The 18,400-nt window shown below is 34.1% G+C and overlaps 1 protein-coding gene across 1 annotated transcript in view; it reads left to right on the top strand.

Annotated features, from left to right (window-relative positions):
- The window catches only part of PRR27 (proline rich 27), a 30,237-nt gene extending 12,678 nt beyond the window's left edge, over positions 1-17,559 (top strand). The window contains exon 2 of the mRNA XM_035005569.1: positions 17,104-17,559. Within this exon, the coding sequence (XP_034861460.1) occupies positions 17,104-17,559 (456 nt within the window). The remainder of the gene's footprint in view (positions 1-17,103) is intronic.
- Positions 17,560-18,400: the final 841 nt, after the last annotated feature.

The raw sequence follows: 18,400 nt of genomic DNA, 5'->3' as shown, positions 1-18,400 counted from the left end.
TTTGATGTAGTGTTCAATGATTCATTATTTGCGTATAACACCCAGTGCTCATTACAACATGTGCCCTCCTTAATACCCATCACCTGGCTACCACATTCCCCCACCCACCGCCCCTCTGAAACCCACATATTGTTTCCTGGAGTCCATAGTCTCTCATGGTTCATCTCGCCCTCTGATTTCCCTGCCTTCAGTTTTCCCTTCCTTCCCCTAATGTCCTCCATGCTATTCCTTATGTTCCACATACGAGTGAAACCATATGGTAATTGTCTTTCTCTGCTTGACTTATTTCACTTAACATAATCCCCTCCAGTTCCATCCATGTCAGTGCAAATGGTGGGTATTCGTCCTTTCTGATGGCTGAGTAATATTCCCTAGGAAACAAAACTAAGAGGCAACCCACAGAATGGCAGAAGACATTTGCAAATGACATTACAGATAAAGGGCTGATATCCAAGATCTATAAAGAACTTCTCAAACTCAACACCCAAAAAACAAATAAGTCAAAAATAGGCAAAAAACATGAACAGACACTTCTCCAAAGAAGACATACAAATGGCTAGCAGACACATGAAAAAATGTTCTCCCTATTTATTTTTAATTTAAAAAATAGATTTATTTTCTGTAGTAAAAGTAAACTAAAGAAATGAAATAAAGAAATAAAATTTCAACAGATTCTGTTCAGTAGTAGCTAAAACAAAATTAAATAAAAATTTCTAGGCTGGAAATTAAATTATAAATCATAAAGTGCAAACACAGCTATAAAAATAATTAAAATGATAAATTGCATTTACATTGGATTTAAATCTCTGAAGTGTTTGCTTATAAGATTTCAATTGATTCCTATAGCAGTTTTTAGCGGTAGGTTAAGATAGAGAATATTATTTTCATTTTACGTAAGTATCTAAAATTCTAAAAAGTAGTCCAAGCTCTAGTTAACATTTTTCTTTTATTTAATTTTTTTAAATGTGACTTGGCAAACATTCTTTTTCAATACGAAGAGTAAGTGAGAGAGCAAAAAATTGAACCCAGAGAACTAACAATTTAATATAAACAATATAGAATTTAGAATCAGAAGACCTGACATAATAAGCTTTTGATTTTGGGCGCCTGGGTGGCTCAGATGGTTAAGCGTCTGCCTTCGGCTCAGGTCATGATCCCAGAGTCCTGGTATCGAGTCCCGCATCCGGCTCCCTGCTAGGCGGGGAGCCTGCTTCTCCCTCTGCCTCTGCCTCTCTCTCTCTCTTTCTCTCTGACTCTCATGAATAAATAAATAAAACATTTAAAAAAAATAAGCTTCTGATTTTGAGTAAGTCACTCCATTTCTCAGGTTATTTTTTTTTTATTCTTATGTTAATCCCCATACATCATTAGTTTTAGATGTAGTGTTCCATGATTCATTGTTTGTGCATAACACCCAGTGCTCCATGCAGAATGTGCCCTCCTCAATACCCACCACCAGACTAACCCATCCTCCCACCCCCTCCCCTCTAGAACCCTGTTTGTTTTTCAGAGTCCATCGTCTCTCATGGTTCATCTACCCCTCCGATTTCCCCCGCTTCATTCTTCCCCTCCTGCTACCTTCTTCTTCTTCTTCTTCTTCTTTTTTTTCTTAACATATATTGCATTATTTGTTTCAGAGGTACGGATCTGAGATTCAACAGTCTTGCACAATTCACAGCGCTTACCAGAGCACATACCCTCCCCAGTGTCTATCACCCAGTCACCCCATCCCTCCCACCCCACCCCCCACTCCAGCAACCCTCAGTTTGTTTCCTGCGATTAAGAATTCCTCATATCAGTGAGGTCATATGGTACATGTCTTTCTCTGTTTGACTTATTTCGCTCAACATAATACCCTCCAGTTCCATCCACGTCATTGCAAATGGCAAGATCTCATTCCTTTTGATGGCTGCATAATATTCCATTGTCATTTCTCAGGTTATTTTTTTTTAAATATAACTTAGTTTCTTCAATACATATGAACATTAAAATTATCTTCCACATTATTAGATAAAATGTGAATTTAGTATCTGTAGTTGAATGTGAGACACCTAAAATCTGTTCTAAATATTTCCATGGAAGTGTAAATATTATTTTTGCTTGTTATTAAAAACATTTAGCTAAAATATGCTATTTCTTTCTCTTTTAAAGAGGCACCTTTAAGATTCTTGAATTAACAACTTCTACTTGATTTTGGTAAGTGCCTTTATGTCTATAATTTAAACAGTAATCTAAAATAGAATTGCTTTTTTTTTTTAAGATTTTATTTATCTATTTGAGAGAGAGAGAGAGAAAACGAGAGGGGTGAGGAGCAGAGGGAGAAGCAGGCTCCCCGCTGAGCAGGGAGCCAGATGCAGGGCTCAATCCCAGAACTCCGAGATCATGACCTGAACCGAAGGCATACCCTTAACTGCCTGAGCCACCCAGGCACCCCTAAAATAGAATTGTTATGTGAAGAATGTGACCTTAATATTGTTAGGTAATGTTTCAATTTTAATTAAATGATATTTTGGCTTATGAAATATTTTATATTTTGTGTATACCTTCTTGATTCATAAATGTCAGTTACCTGTGTAACTTTTTCATGCATGTTTTATGAATATTTTATAAAATATAATAAATTAAGAAAATAAATTATAAGAAATTTTCTCTGTAGCTGATGATGCATTCAGCCAGAAGCAATAGCTCTGGGTGGAAACTGTCACAAACTTAATGTTCACAGAGATGTGTACCCATGTCCTTGAGTTGAGCCAAGAAGTGCAGACTCAGCATTTCTGTTTGGTGGAAGAGGTATAATATCAACTGAGTTTCCTAGACAAGTCAAGCTACTCTAAAATAAATTCTTTGCATCATTTTCTCTGGAAAAATCATCATTTTTTTAATACCCAAAGCCTATTTTTCATAGTTTCTCTCTTAGATATTTTACCCATTGCTTTAAAGCCGTGGTGGAGATCCAAGGAAATGAATGCACATGGGTGTTGCTTTTATGCACTCACCTTTAACTTTTCTTATATTTTCCTTGCAGTATATAGGATATCTCTTATCTTAGAATTCTGTCTCATTCAATTTATCTCCTTGTTTTTTTTATATGCCCTGCAACAGGACAAAGTTTCAAAGAAATTAGTAATAACATCAATTTATTAAGGATTTTACCATGTGCTGGTCACTGTTCTGAGTCCTTTGCTTATATTAACTAATTCGTGCTCACAAAAAATCTATGAGGTAGTTAATATGATGAGCCGATTTGAGGTAAGGAAACTGAGGCCCAGGGGGTTAAATAAGTTGTTTGTGATCACCCCACAAAAGTCAAAGAGCTGAGTCTAATACAGATTTCTGGCCCTAAGGGTCAAACCCTCCCCTACTGATTCCAAACTATACCCCAAGTCCAGATAGGGTATTTATCGAGAGGATACTTTTTAATGTTAGGTACACTGTCACAAATTTGTTTTGTCATGTCATTTTGGTCTTCCTAATGATGAAAAAGAGTCAGGCAACTTCACAAAATAATCTTTTATGAGGAAAATACTAACATAGCTACTATAGATAAGAACTAAAAATACAGTTGTATTTTATAAATAGCAATATTCCCTTTGCTATCATTATTTATATATTTATTCTACGTTTTTAAAAAGCTGATCATGTGCTCCATCATGTGAGGGACATTAGATAGAAATAAGATACCAAACTTACCCTCATTAAGCTCTGTTCTAGACAAGGACACAGAAATGGCCATACGATGTACTAAATGCTAAGTTAGAGGCATGAGGATATGGTGGTACAGAAAGGTCAAGTGATACATCTGAGTTAAGTCCTAAACTAAGTCCTCTCATATAATGAGACTAACCAAAGCAGTGGCAGCAGAAATAATAAGACAAAAAATCGTGAATTAAAAGAAAAATTACAAAAATTATAAAAGAAACAGAGAAACCAAAAAAAAAAAGGACAATAGATTCTGAAGAATTTAGTAATTGTAAAGTAATTTCTTAAAATATCAGCCCAAAGTCATTCTGCATAATAAAATTCTTTTAATAAAATTTAGACTTCAAGTAGATCAAAGGATTAAAATATAGGAAGCAGTAATATTTTATGTCTAATAAACTATTTCGGAAATAAAAGTAATTAAATATTCCTTCAAAATTGGCTGAAAATGTAAATATTTACCATTTAATAAATAAAGACAAACATTACTTTTGTATGCTAGATTGAAGAACCTGACTATTAACTTTCATTCACTCATTAATTGTTCAACGAACAGTTATTAAAATCCTACTATGTGCTAGATATCATTTGAGGCACTAGAAAATAATTAAGTAATAATAGTTATAAATAATAACATTCTGCCAGACTAGGGTGGGTGAGTATTGGTGTGGTTCTATAACAAACATACATTATTTCAGGAGATAAGTCTAGTAGATAATACAGTATTGTCTTTTTCCTTTTAGGTTTGACCGGAAAATCTATCTTCTACATCTTCTTATCTACCATATTACTTCATATTACCAGCTTAGACAGACCTGTTAATAAGGCAAAAATATTGAGCCAAAGGAAGACTGTGCACAATATTTCCTGAGTCATTTATACTTTTCCTGTTAATTCATGTTGAATATTCTGGGTCTGTATTGTGGTTTCATACAAACTGGGCTGATGATTATTTAAGATGTTTTCATCATTCTTTCTGATTTGGAAAACCACATTTCTTTTCCCCCCAAAATAAAATTTCAATTGCATTCTTTGGTGTGTAATCATCATTTCCATTGTTCATACAGGCCCACTAGGCTACTAATGATAATATAAAGATTCCTTTACCAATTGACTTTATATGAGCTTGGCTATCACTGACATAGCTTTACATTTAGATTTTATTTCTCATAATGGATAACCTTGAACACTACTAATTATATTCCCCAACCACAGCTGGGTTTACAGTACTATTCAGCCATCATCCTACCATCTTTCTGATTTATTCATGCTCATAATGTGCCACAGCCTCAATCCCAAACCTTCACCAGAGCCCTCAATCCTCCTCTCAGTTCACATTGTCCCACTGAAGAAAGGAGCCAGGCATTGAAAATATAAACCTTCCAACGCCCCCTATTAATGGTATCTAACAAATGGAGAAACATAAAGAGCAAATGAGTGGGCTCATGCGTATATTATAAGGAAAACTCTAAGGGGATGAATATATCCAGAAAAGACAGAGGGAAGAGAAGTTAAAGGAAAGTAGATCAGAGGTCAGAAAGGAAGGGATAAAGATGAAGATTATTGAGCTTAGAAATTTGTGTTACACATTTGGTTGTGATGGGAAGACACTGGAGGGGTATTCATAAGAGAGTGACATTATAAGATGTGTGTCTTTGGTGAAAAGATTTGAAAATTGAAGACTTTTTCTTTGACTTCATAGAATATTCCAATCCTTTAGCCCTTCCATTATATTCCATTCTATCCAATCCCACTTAGCTTCATTTCCTTTCTTATTCAGACTGAACACTCAAGGGTTGTTTTTTTTTTTTTCAGAAGGAAGTAACATATGACATATACTTTGAAAGGGTGGAACAGGAAGAACCTAACAGAAGTTTTCTTTGTCTTATAGAACACTCCATGCCTTAACACTCTGATTATATTCCGTTCTCTCTATTCCCTATTAGCCTCACTCCCTTTCTTACACAACCCAGACTTTATCTTTGACTATTTCAAATATTATCTTCATACTACATATAACACTTCTGCCTCTCTGCACTTAATCCTGTCTGGAAAACGCCCAGCCGTGAGCTCAATTTCTACTGCCACTCCATCCAAGCAACTGAATCCTAAAGTAAGTTAGTTTTCTGAACTTTTTTTGTCACCAAAGAGTGTTTATCAAACTTTGTCTTGTTGGCATTAGAGTTAGCTGCCTTCCTCAACTCTCCTTACACTTTCAATTAATCCTAATAAAAAACAACTTTCCTTTCTGTTTTATAGACTATATTGAGTCCATCAAGCCCAAACACTATCCACCACCTACTACAATACTTCAATCACTTGATAAATCTCAACATAACTTTGTCTCCTTCAAGTCTCAAAGAGTATGGTGACCTTCCTTTATGTCAAAGCTAATAGCTCTGTTGATGCTTTTTAAAAATTTCCTCTGTAACCTCTCCTTTTAAATAGATTGTGGTAAAAGTAATACTGATGATTATAATACACGAAACTGACTGAGCAGCTATGTGAAGGGTAATTTATATATTTGCCTCAATTAACCTTACAACTATTACTATTATATTAACTAATAATGATTAATATTATACCTTACAGATGAGGAAATTGTAGTAGAAAATGAATAAGTTGCCCCCAGGCATACTATTCTATTTGGACCTATTAAGATTTACTTCCTGGTAATTTTTATAATTCTCTTTCTTCAGCTATTTCTTCTAGGTATTTTGCATGGATACCTCTTCTCTACACAAACATTGATATTTTCTAGCATTCTGACTTCAGCCACTTCTTTTTAACTCTACACATTTTTCCTATATGATCTTATCCACTTTAACCATTTTAATTGCCACATACAATTAGCCAATTAAAATCAGCTTCTAATTCTCTAGATTCAGCTCTATACCTGTTGTCCCTCAAATTTAGATAGGGAACCAAACTGAGTCCTGATTATCTCCATATATTTGTTGGCTTCCCAAATTAAAATGTAAGCAATATGAGAGGCAATGTGTAAGCAGAATCTTACTTTAATCCCTAGTAGTCAAAGCACCATCCAGTGTTCATGAATTCCCAGGTTATTCCATATATTCCAGACCTAATATTTTATTATAGTAAATTAAACTGGAGCATAGCAGCTATAATAGCTCCTTTTTGAGATCAGTAAATAATTTTCAAGGATTTGTCAGAGTCAGTCTCTCCAGATTCAACTTTATCTCATTGGTAATTGGAAGAGATTTAAAAAATATTAAAGTAGGAAAACATTACAAAAATATAGCCATTGCTTGCATACTTCTGGCAACAATACTTTGTAGTATATCTTTATTATTTCTCTTGTAAGTTAAAAACCTTGACAATTCCAAGAGTGTAGCTGTCAGTAACAGAGGAAAAGGCACCCTATCTCCATTACTACAAAAGCACAGGATATGTTCTGGTCCATCACTATTCTAAAATCACCTACTGTCTGTGGAGTATGATATTCTTCATAACAAAAGAAAACTACTGTTATGCTTATTTTTCACATCCCTTCTTTCCAACTGTCAAATATATCCCATAGGTTTCCTATACAGTTGAATCACAAGATAAGGAACTTAATAATACCCATTTTTTTAGTATAACAATCTGAAATAGGGGGTTAATTAAGTTTATACCTTTTTAACTTCTTCATTCACAAAGAAGTGATATCTCTGGAGCTTTAAATTCTGAAGGCCTTATTTTAATGTTGCCCCCAACTACCTTTTATCCACTGGGTTGCCTTTCTCATATTCTCTAGGGTCTAGAACAGTACTAAGTGACTAAGTAAATGATCAAGTGAAGGAAACAAAGGAAAGAAGAAAAGAAGAATGGAAGGAAGGAAGGAAGTAGATCTTCAAATTCTCTGGTTCTCTCCTGGGCTGTATTGAGTCTAGTGATGAGCTAAATCAAATGCATTCTTTTTCTTTGTTAGTGAACTTTTGATTTCTAGCATTTCCATTTCATTCTTTCTTATACTTTCCCTCTCTGTGCTGAAACTATCTATGTAATCTTCATCTTGTCTACCTTACCATTAGAGTCTTCTATTCAAAACTATTTAAAATCTCTGTTTGAGAATTCCAACAAATCAGTTTAATAACTGACTTTGGTTCTGATGATTGTTTTTTTTTAAATCTGTAGACTTTTTCTGAAGGCCAGACTTAGGCTATACTTTAGTAGATAATAAGGTTAATATTTTAATGGTTGTACATGAACACTTTTCCTTCTGTGAGGCCATTAGTGGGGGGAGGGGTTACATTTATTGATTCTACAGGAAGAAAATTATGTACTTGAAAAAGAGAGTTTTCTCATCCTAACAAACACTGCAGCCCTTACCATGATTCAAGAGGGTACCAAGCTAAATCACTTCACATTACTCTGATTATGACTTGGGCACTGCCAGCCAGTTTTTTATCACTTCTTATTTATATTGCATATTACTAGAAATACTTGGTTGTCAATAATATATTTACAGGACAGAAGAGCTTTTCAGTTTTTAATATTTATTCATAGTAGGTAATTCATGTTTGTAACACTAATACAGAAAAAGACACCACCCTGTTATTTTTTTAAATATTTATGTTAATCCATTTTATTCCATGTTTAACATAAAATGAATCAAGCATAAAATTCCTTCTAGAAATGTCAAAATTCAATCAAGTAATCAATACATGCAAAGTGTATTTAGTAATTAAGTTTTATGCAGTTCCTAAATTTGTCTTTTACTGCCACATAATGGGAACTTCCCTATTTTTAGGATTCTCTGAAATGAGAGGAGTAATTTATAGCCAAATAAGTCAAATTGATAGGTCTTTATTTTTTCAGATATGATGCTGATTTATTTCAAAACAAAAGAAGTAACATTAAATTAAAGACTTCCTATAAATAGGAAGGAAAGTGAGTGAGGCACAGTGTCCAGAGCAAGACCAGATTTACAGCCATTAGTTTCCCTCCTGGAAACAAGGTATCCTTCCCCTAACCCTGGTATAAAGATGCTTCCATTTGTAAAAGATTCTCCCCTAGGTTTCAGTTAGATAGACTTTCACAGAGTGCCTATAAATGCATATTTACATTCTCTCCTGGTTTGGAGAAGTTAGTCACACGGGGTGTTGTGTAAATCTAATCCACCACATGTCTGAATGATCACTTTAAGACTACGTAAGAGAAGATTCATCAGGGGAATTTTTTTTTTTAATCTCTACATTCAGACTGGACTCAGGAGTTCAGATAAACCCTAAAAGGGTGGGTTTGTTCTACTCAGGTACTCTCGTGTTCCTTTGAACAACTGAAGAGTGGAATCAAGTCATCCCCTCTCATGTAAAAGCTAGTTGAAGGAAAAAAAAAACTGAGGAAAAGGAGAAGAGAAAATTATTATTTGAATGAGACATGAATGCTTTGTTCCTTCTGGAGCATTCTAAAGTACTAAATTACAAGTGATATATGGATAGATAAATAAACTGAGACAGTGAGACAAGGGAGAAAAGATTTTTAAATACTGATAAATCTGGGATTTTCCATTCTCAAGTGATTTTTTTAGAACTCTAAAATTATAATTGAGTTATCCTTTGTTGGCTGTTATTTATTCCGATAGGAACACTTTATTTTTTTGTATTCTTTATGAAGAAGAAATACTTATTCATCTTTAATAGAATTGCTGATGCATAAGAGCCTCATTAAATTAATAGTCACATTAAGACAAAAGTCAAATTAAGTAAAACTATGCTTACTGGATTATCTATCATATAATAATTTAAGCTGGTATTATTTGAACCAGTTATACAGGATTTCTGTTCAAAGCACATTAAAAAAACGGCGAATGTGCATTTTCTCACATAGTTTCTTTTATCTATATGTATCTATATTTTTGGGCCATTACATATAATCAAATTGATAGGTTCCCAGAATAATAGTGGGATAAGGGGAAGGGGGTTCTTCTAAATTATTGAAGTGCCACACAATTTGACAATTATTGGATAATTATTAGACAATATGACAATTATTATTATGGCAAATTAGACATTTGCCATATAATAAGTGTATGAAAATCTGGCTCCAGCCAATTAAATCTTCCTATTTCAGAAACCCAGATAAGGCTAAAAGGAATGATTTTAGAGAGATCAATAAATATATCAGTTAACTTTATATTATTAATTTTTAGGTCACATGTGCGGTACAATGAAGTATAGGCTAATTTAAAAATAACTGATCTATATTAAAGAATAAAATATTATCTTCTTTAGGTACAAATTCATATTTTTGTTTCACCAGTTAACATTTTTATTTTCTTTCTACAAAAATGTTAAAACAACACCAAAGGGAAATTTTGGCACTATAAACAATTTTAGGAGATTTGTTAGATTGCTTAATTTGTTCCTCTGTTTGTTTATAATATGACCCATTCTAAAAGGATTTAAGACAGCTTGCAAAATATGTAAAACAGAATTTTTTAAAAAAGATATAAATATTTTGATAAGGGAAAAGCAAGGCTAGGGGAAATAATATAAAGCCAGAGATGCAGTAAGCATTCCCAAATGAGATCATAATGCCCTGTAGAGTTCTAAATATGGCTAAGATATTTGACTCTAAAATTCCTGGTAGGCAAAAAACAAAAATAAATGCAAAAACAAGAGATAAATAATATCAATGTATCTAGGACATGAAAGTTTATCCATAGCTCAAGAAAGGCCTACGTATTGGGACCTGTCAGGAATTTCTCCAGTGTTGTCTATAGGGAAAGAGAATGAGGCACAGATCTTTGTCCCATGCATCTTTACAACTTACAAACAATGGTAAAACCTATCGGTTTCTTTTTTATGTAGTCTCTCAACAAAAAAACAGATGTATAATACCAAAGAACATTATAGAAAAGACCATCCAATATGTGGTCAAAACCATGTTAAACAGGTAAACAGGTGATCTAAAATTAGATTTTTTTTTTTTTGAGAAATGGATGGAGTATATAATTTGCAGGGCTTCCCCCATTAATATAATTTTGCAGCCAAGATCTTGTTATGAATTAGGCACTAAAGCATTCATGGTCTCATCAAAAACTTGAAAATACTTCATTTTATTGGAATATATATACCATACAAGTAATACATTCTCACTTCACACAAAAAAATATACACTATAGAAGATAAAATGAAATTATGGAAATTATTTTAAAAATCAGACATCATCTAATTAAAAATAACCCATTAAATACTTTAGCTATATTTAACATCTGAATATTCATTTGGCAATATATTATGAACCTGACATCATTATTAATAAAATACTTCTTGGCACTTATATTTTTCACATTTTGAGATATTAAATAATGTTATATAAGTGTCTTGTATATATATTTTTAGTTGAGTAGAGATAATTTATGTTTTGTGGGAAGGGAGAAGACAACCAACTAGAGATTGGCTTTACTTTCTTTGAAGAAAATTGAGCCTAATCAAGACACACACCTGAACATAGGGTGTTTTCAGAGAAAGAGGAAAAATGGATGATTAAGAGCCTAAAGGTTTATGCCACAGCATACAGGGGCAACAACATTAGGACTGGAAATTTTTCCAAGCGGTTGATACCAAGCTCCCAATTATCCTGTAAAAAGAAAATACTAATACATCACCCATAGAATGGCTACTAAGCAATTTTATTTCATGGTAAGCCCTCCATGACAAATTAATTGCAAAAATGTATCCCTAGGTAACTAAATGAGTTCACTCCCACTTAAAGAAGTTGAGGTAGAAGCCAATTAATTGTTGAAAGACATTTGCAGAAAAGGGTAATTTTGTTTTAGCATCATTCCTGTTAGGTAACAACAGTAGTTAATAGCAGGACCAAATTTTCTGTTGAGGGTGCTTCTAATCGGACTAATAAAGCCATGCATTCTTTTGTCTCTCTCTAGGAGAAGAGAAATAACTAAGATATATATTGTATGTTTTCTGAAACAACCACTTTATAAAATTAATCTTCATAGGGTCACTCAAAATGAAGTTTCTATTATTGGCCTGCATCTTGTGTGTTTCTTTTGCAAAGGTGAGTGAGTAAATAAACTTCCAAGTTATAGCAATAGTGTAACCATCGAACAACTGTAGATAGGAATTCGTATGATTAACATAAGTTAATATAGCACTGAAAACAATGAAGCCAAGAGACGTGTTAATGGGCATGAGGTTTGTTGTGCCAAACTTTTCAAAAGAAATTTTAAAAAGCAAAATAATAAAGTTGTGTTATCTAAGTGGCTAACCAGCAAGGAAAAGAGGTTAGTTCAAAAATGCAGTGGGCTAGAAGAGGACAAAGTTACAGGGAACCAGAATCCCATGCAGATTGTTTTAACAGAGTTTATGTCTTCAAATTATAGAAAGCTGGATTGGGCTTCTTCTGGCAGTGATGTTCCATTGCTGGAAGTGTTTAGGTAGAGTCCCAAGGAACACCTGATGGAGTCAAAGTCAATGGACATAATGACCTTCAATGTAGCATAAGCAGATGAGACTCTGATGTAAGAGATAGCTGATGGAAAATTCTAAATCCTAGTCAATGAGTGTGCTAAATATCCTCTTTTGTAAAAGGAGAAACTTATGACACTTACCTCATAGAATGGTTTTGAGCATTAAATATTTATCTAAAGTGCTTATTAGAGTACCTAGGAACTCAAATGCTACTTGATATTATTAACTACTATTGCAATTATTGTGATCACCCTGGGCAAATCTTAAGATATTATTCTATCTCCTAAAAAAAAAAAAGAAAGAAAGAAAAAGGGCACCTGGGTGGCTCAGTTGGTTGGGCGACTGCTTTCGGCTCAGGTCATGATCCTGGAGTCCTGGGATAGAGTCCCGCATCGGGCTCCCTGCTCAGCAGGGAGTCTGCTTCTCCCTCTGACCCTCCCCCCTTCTCATGTGCTCTCTCTCTCTCAAATAAATAAATAAAATCTTAAAAAATAAAGATATTATTCTATCTCCTAAAATTACCTGAATTAAACTCTAATTCTTAAAATAGTAAATGATGAGTTTCTACACTATTTTTTATTCTTGGCATAATCTGTGGTGAATTTATAAACTATGTTGAAGCTTAATTGGAGAACAAGTGAATATATGATCCTTCTGCAAGTGTAAACAAGTGGAAATTATACTTGCTTATGCACACACACACACACACAGAATGCAAACAAAACCTGAGAGTGAAAGACAGCAGCAAAACCAGAAATATGAATAACAGCCAGATGATCTTTCAGATTTACAAATTTCAAACTAAAATCCTTCAGCCAAAGTAAAACTTTCTAAGGCAACTATTGAGCTCAAAAACATATGTGGGGCACCCGGGTGGCTCAGCTGGTTAAGCATCTGCCTTCAGCTCAGGTCACAATCTCAGGATCCTGGGATGGAGTCCCGCTTCCGCCTCCCTGCTCAGCATGGAGTCTGCTTCTCTCTCTGTGCCCCCACCCCCTGACCCCTGCTCATGCTCACTCGCACTCTCTCTCTCTCAAATTAAATAAATAAAATCTTTAAAAAAAGGACATATGTTGATCCCAGGTGGAGCCCCGAGAGCCTCCCTGCCCAGTGGGGAGTCTGCTTCTCCCTCCCCCTCTACTCCCCACCCCCCCACCCCTCCCCGCTTGTGCTCTTTCGCGCGCTCTCTCTTTCAAATAAATGAATAAAATCTTATAAAAAAGAAACACTACTAATAAGACTGTACAAATTCTTCAGTAATATGGCAATCTGGGTACAAGTGTTTTCAAATAAATAGCCACAGTGAATTAATTTTTCCTTTGTTTTAGATGGGCTTCCACTTCCCTGATGAGGTAAAACTTTTTTTCATTTACATATGAATTTTTTTTTTACCTTAAAGTGTATTTTACATTTTAAAAGTCCCTGATTTCTTTACAATGCAGTTTTGTGACTACTATTGCTGTTAAAATATTAGTGCTATTAATCTATTCTTATTTGATAGAAAAATGTTTATGGAACACAAATATATTTGTGTTTAACCTATTTCCCATAAGGTATTTATTTCTTTTCAATGAGCAGAAGTTACTAAGTACGTGCACTCTCTCTGCAGTGTGATAAAGTTTTTGCTATGCTCGATTTTCCTCTACGTGCACCTATAAAATTTATGACAATGTACTAAACTTACTTGAACAAATTAAGTGATGAATCTGGAAAGGTTGTGCCCGTATGAAAGATTAGAGCAGAAGAAAGCATGATCTAGGAATTACTAGCAGAAAGAATGTGTCCCAAGGAGCTAGATAACTTCTGGGCAGAAAATACCCAGAGAGCATCCCTATGTAGGAGACCACAGCATTCATCAATTAACTGATAGTAGATTTTTTTAAGTTCTTTGTCATTTTTGCTTCATATTCTGATGACGGGAGTGTGCTAAGAAAATTATCCTTGCACCTACCCACAAGTATGCACTAGAGAAACATGACAATCTAGCAAAGAAAAGCCAAGAGATGTGGTCTGGATATGCACACTTTTGACCTAATACCATGAGACATATGGCAAAGCTGTAGAAAGGTTTTGAAAATAACTATTAAAATGAAAACAGTATGAGATATTCTTCTGAATTTCTTATAAGAGTTAATATTTTACTTATGAGAAACTAGGCCTCTGTGGTCACAATACAAGTCACTGACATTTGTCTCTGTGAACACTCTGAAACCTGTATCTCTTGTGCTCCATGCATCATACTTAAGGATGAAAATATGATGCATAAGGAAACATTTTTAACTCAGTAGTTCAGGAAACCAAACTAAATTGGAAAGAAATATTATATACAATATTAAATTCTTTTTTTCTTCCATGTTTTATTTGAGTATAATTGGCACACAATGCTATATTAGTTTCAGGTGTCTAACATAGTGATTCAGCTTCTCTTATGTTATGCTGTGCTCACTACAGGTATATCTACAATCTGTCACGATAACGTGCCATTACAATATCATTGATTATATTCCCTACTCTGTGTCTTTTTTAGTCCCATGACTTACTCATCCAGTAAGTGGAAGTCTATATCTCCCAATGCCCTCCACCCATTTTACCCTCCTCCCACCCCCTTCCCTCTGTCAATGATCTATTTGTTCTCTATATTTAAAGGTCTTTTTCTACTTTTTGTCTATTCACTGTTTTGGTTTTTATACAATATTAAATTTTAATGAGGAAGCTGGCCTGGCTGGGAGATGTAGTAACTAGGTCTGAACAAAGAAACCTTGTTTGTTCCTTCCAGTACTTAGGATCCCAATATCTAGCACATAGACAGTACACAATAGGCACTCATCTTATACTTTTTAAAAATAAATCCTTGATTATCCATCAAGAAAAAGCTTAAAATATCCCAAAGCCACTGAGGAACAATCTGCATTTATTGAGAATTTATATTACAAAGCCTTGTTTAGTCACAGGGAATTTTGTAATAAACACAAATGATGCTCTAATGTAAATATGTGGTGTAAATAAGCCAATTGTGCCCTGTATATGAAAGTTTATAAATAAATATGAATGAGAAATTTAATGATAGTGTAGAAACACTGGCACTAATAGAATATTAATTTTAGCCATTTCATATCTATTTTGTAAGAATGTATTTAGAAAACAGAAGAGTCTACATAGTCACAGGAAAACAAGGCAAACAAGTCTATCACTTAAGAAAGAAAATTCCAAGTTGCTTGGAGAGTTTTGTCAGTTATAGTCACTCTGAATGTAGGTAGAGCTCTAAAGAACGGTATTTTTTAGTGGCATGGAATTTAAAACAAACATTATTTTCTTTGTTGTTTTAGAAAGTTCTCTCTTCTGGTGAAGAGGTAAAATATATTCATATTTATTTATATTTTAAGATATTAAAATGTAGTCTATATTATTTTCTTTTTAAAATAGTATTTTTTAAAAATGGTGTTTCTATCTAATAATGTTAAATAATTCAGTTTAATGTTTTTTTTCTTGAAAAGCTAAGTAATTTAGAAATGCGTTATTTGTTTGCTATGATGGGCTCATTAAAAATACATATATAAATATAAGCATATGTGTATTTATATATCCTGTAATTTTCCTATTCATAGTGATATCTTGTCTGGTTTCACTGCCAGCACTTTAGATTAAATGATTTAAACTCAAATTTAAAGTTATATATCATAGAAAAGTACTGTTGATAATAACGAAGGCAATATTTTCTAACAAATATGAAAACTGTATCTATGATAAATGGTGTCTGCCATTGACAAATTAACTTGGAATATATGTAAAGAAAATGTCTGTCAACTGCTAGCATTAACATAAACACATAAGAAATATTAAATATAGTTTATAATATTTTAAAATATGTATGTTATAAACATTTAAAATTCTTTAAATCATAATTAAGCTATGCAATGAATCAAATAATCTAGAATCTTGATATATAAACCAATATATACCAAAATTGCTTATGAAACGTTTATGATAGTAAATAAAATTTTTTGGATGTGAGACCAAGAAATGTCTTAATTTTCTGTAAATTCCTACATAATTTTGGGACCTTGGAGCTCCCCGCCAGTCTCACATACGTGTAATAGACAAATGTGGGGCAACTGGAGGTTGTAGAGGTCCTTCTACAGAAAGAAATAATTTGAAATTTAATAGTGAATGCATCAGCAATATTAATAATCTTATTTAAAACACAAACAGCACAGGGAAAGTTAAATGTGAAAAGCCAGTAGTAGATATTGCAAAATGATCACCACATTAAGTCTAGTTAACATCCATCACCACACAGTTATAATTTTTTTCTTGTGATGAAAATTTTTAAGATCTACTGTCTTAAAAATGTTCAAATATACAATATGGTATGAATTATCATCAATTATATCTCAATTTTTAAAAAAAAAAAAGTCAGTAGTCACTCATCCACATCCACTCTGCTTTCCTTCTTAATAACAATTGGAGATGCTTGGCCTTGATGAGTGGACTAGGATGCTATAGGATGGGGGAGGAGACCAAAAGGGCGCCTGGAAGAGGTATATCTAAGTGAATGCTTTGGTGGGGCGCTTAAGATGTCTGGGAGCAATGAGAGCAGTGGGCTGGGCAGAGGGTACAGAGAAGGAGGCCTGCCTGGAAATACCAGTTCTATACTGTGCTCACACTTTCCTTCTATTTTTCTCCTGGCCTAAGCTGGCATATTGTTCAGTTTGTAACACTCTGATTTGCTTAAACACAAAATATTTCTCCCAGAATTGAGATTTATTCAGTTTTCTCAAGAAATTATTGGTTTCAATCACAAAAATTATGGAAGCACATTACCCTTAAGAAAGAGACTAAATTGGAATTCTTACAAAAAATAATCTTCACTCATTGTATAGCATCATGGTCATAACATGGGTAATATATAGATAGGATAGGTATAAACAATCAACTTTAACTGACTTCTTTGCTTCTCCTTTAGGATTACAGTGGCAATCATTACCTTCTTGACCCATCTCTGAATACTCCTCCTCCCACATCAGGCCTTAATTTTGCTCTTCCTTTTCGTCCTTCAAGGAATAAAATCCCCACTTACCCTGGGAATCCTGACCCTGGTTCAGGGGTACCTTCATATCCCTGGATTCTCAATTCTCCAGGAGCCCTCCTCCACCACAGTCCTAGTTTTACCATAACTACTTCGTCAGTCCCCTCTCCTCCTCCTCAGAAATCTTCCTACTTTGTCCCTCCCTTGAGTAGACTTGAAGGACCTTTTATCCCACTCAGTGCTCCCATGCCTATGGCTACTGAGCCTTATATAGCTACACCTCTTGTAGTTACACCTACTACACCTCCCAACCCAAAGCTTATTGCAGTTGAGCCTGGGCCCCTAGAGCCTGATGACGCCGAGCCTGCTGTTTCAGAACCTCAGCTTTCTTGACTAGGTGGGTTGCCTAAACCTTACTCCCATAGAGCATGGAATTTGTAGGAGATAGAAAGAAACTGAATCTCCCCATAAGCAAACAAATATCAGACTAAACATTCTGAACAGCTTTATTAAGATACAATTGGCATATAGCAAACTACAGACACTGAAAAGGTACACCATGGTAAGTTTTGACATATCTATATACCTATGGAAAAAAAAAAAATCCCACCCTCCCCTTTCTCCTATCGCTAATCTATTTTCTGTCCTTACAGATTGGTTTGCATTTTCTAGAATTGCATGTTAACAGAATAATACTGTAAATACTCTTTTTTGTCTGGCTTCTTTCACTCAGCATAATTATTTTGAAATTTGTCCAAGTAGTTAAGTATATCAGTAGTTGTCTTTTTTTTTTTCAGAGTAGCATTTCATGATACAGCCATATCATATTTTTTTTTATCCATTCATCTGTTAGTAAACATTTTAATTTCCAAACTGGATGCTACTGATTTATTTCCATTTATTTGTTAATGCATACTGTACTGGTTTAAACCTCCGGTTCAGTGTTCAATAAAAGTGATCCGACAGACATCCCTGCCTTGTTTCTGATATTAAGGGAAAATACTGTTTTTCACATATACACATGTTCATGAGCTTTATTTTAAGATGGCATTAGATTACTATGCTGTTAAGGCTTTCAAGCAGTAACAAAGAAACATTTTTATCTAAGGCTCCTTTTTCCCATTACAGAGATCAAACCATTCTGAGTACTCAAGTTTATGCCCTGTGAATTTTGAGATTTTTTTACTCTTATGAGATCCAAAACTTTTCCCTGCCTTCTGTGAGCACTAGATAT

Source organism: Mirounga leonina, unplaced genomic scaffold, assembly GCF_011800145.1.
Source record: "Mirounga leonina isolate KUSES-001 unplaced genomic scaffold, KU_Mleo_1.0 Mir_129, whole genome shotgun sequence".
In the NCBI taxonomy this organism is placed as follows: domain Eukaryota; kingdom Metazoa; phylum Chordata; class Mammalia; order Carnivora; family Phocidae; genus Mirounga; species Mirounga leonina.
Note: the sequence above shows the minus strand (reverse complement) of the source record. Positions and strands in the feature narration are given on the sequence as shown.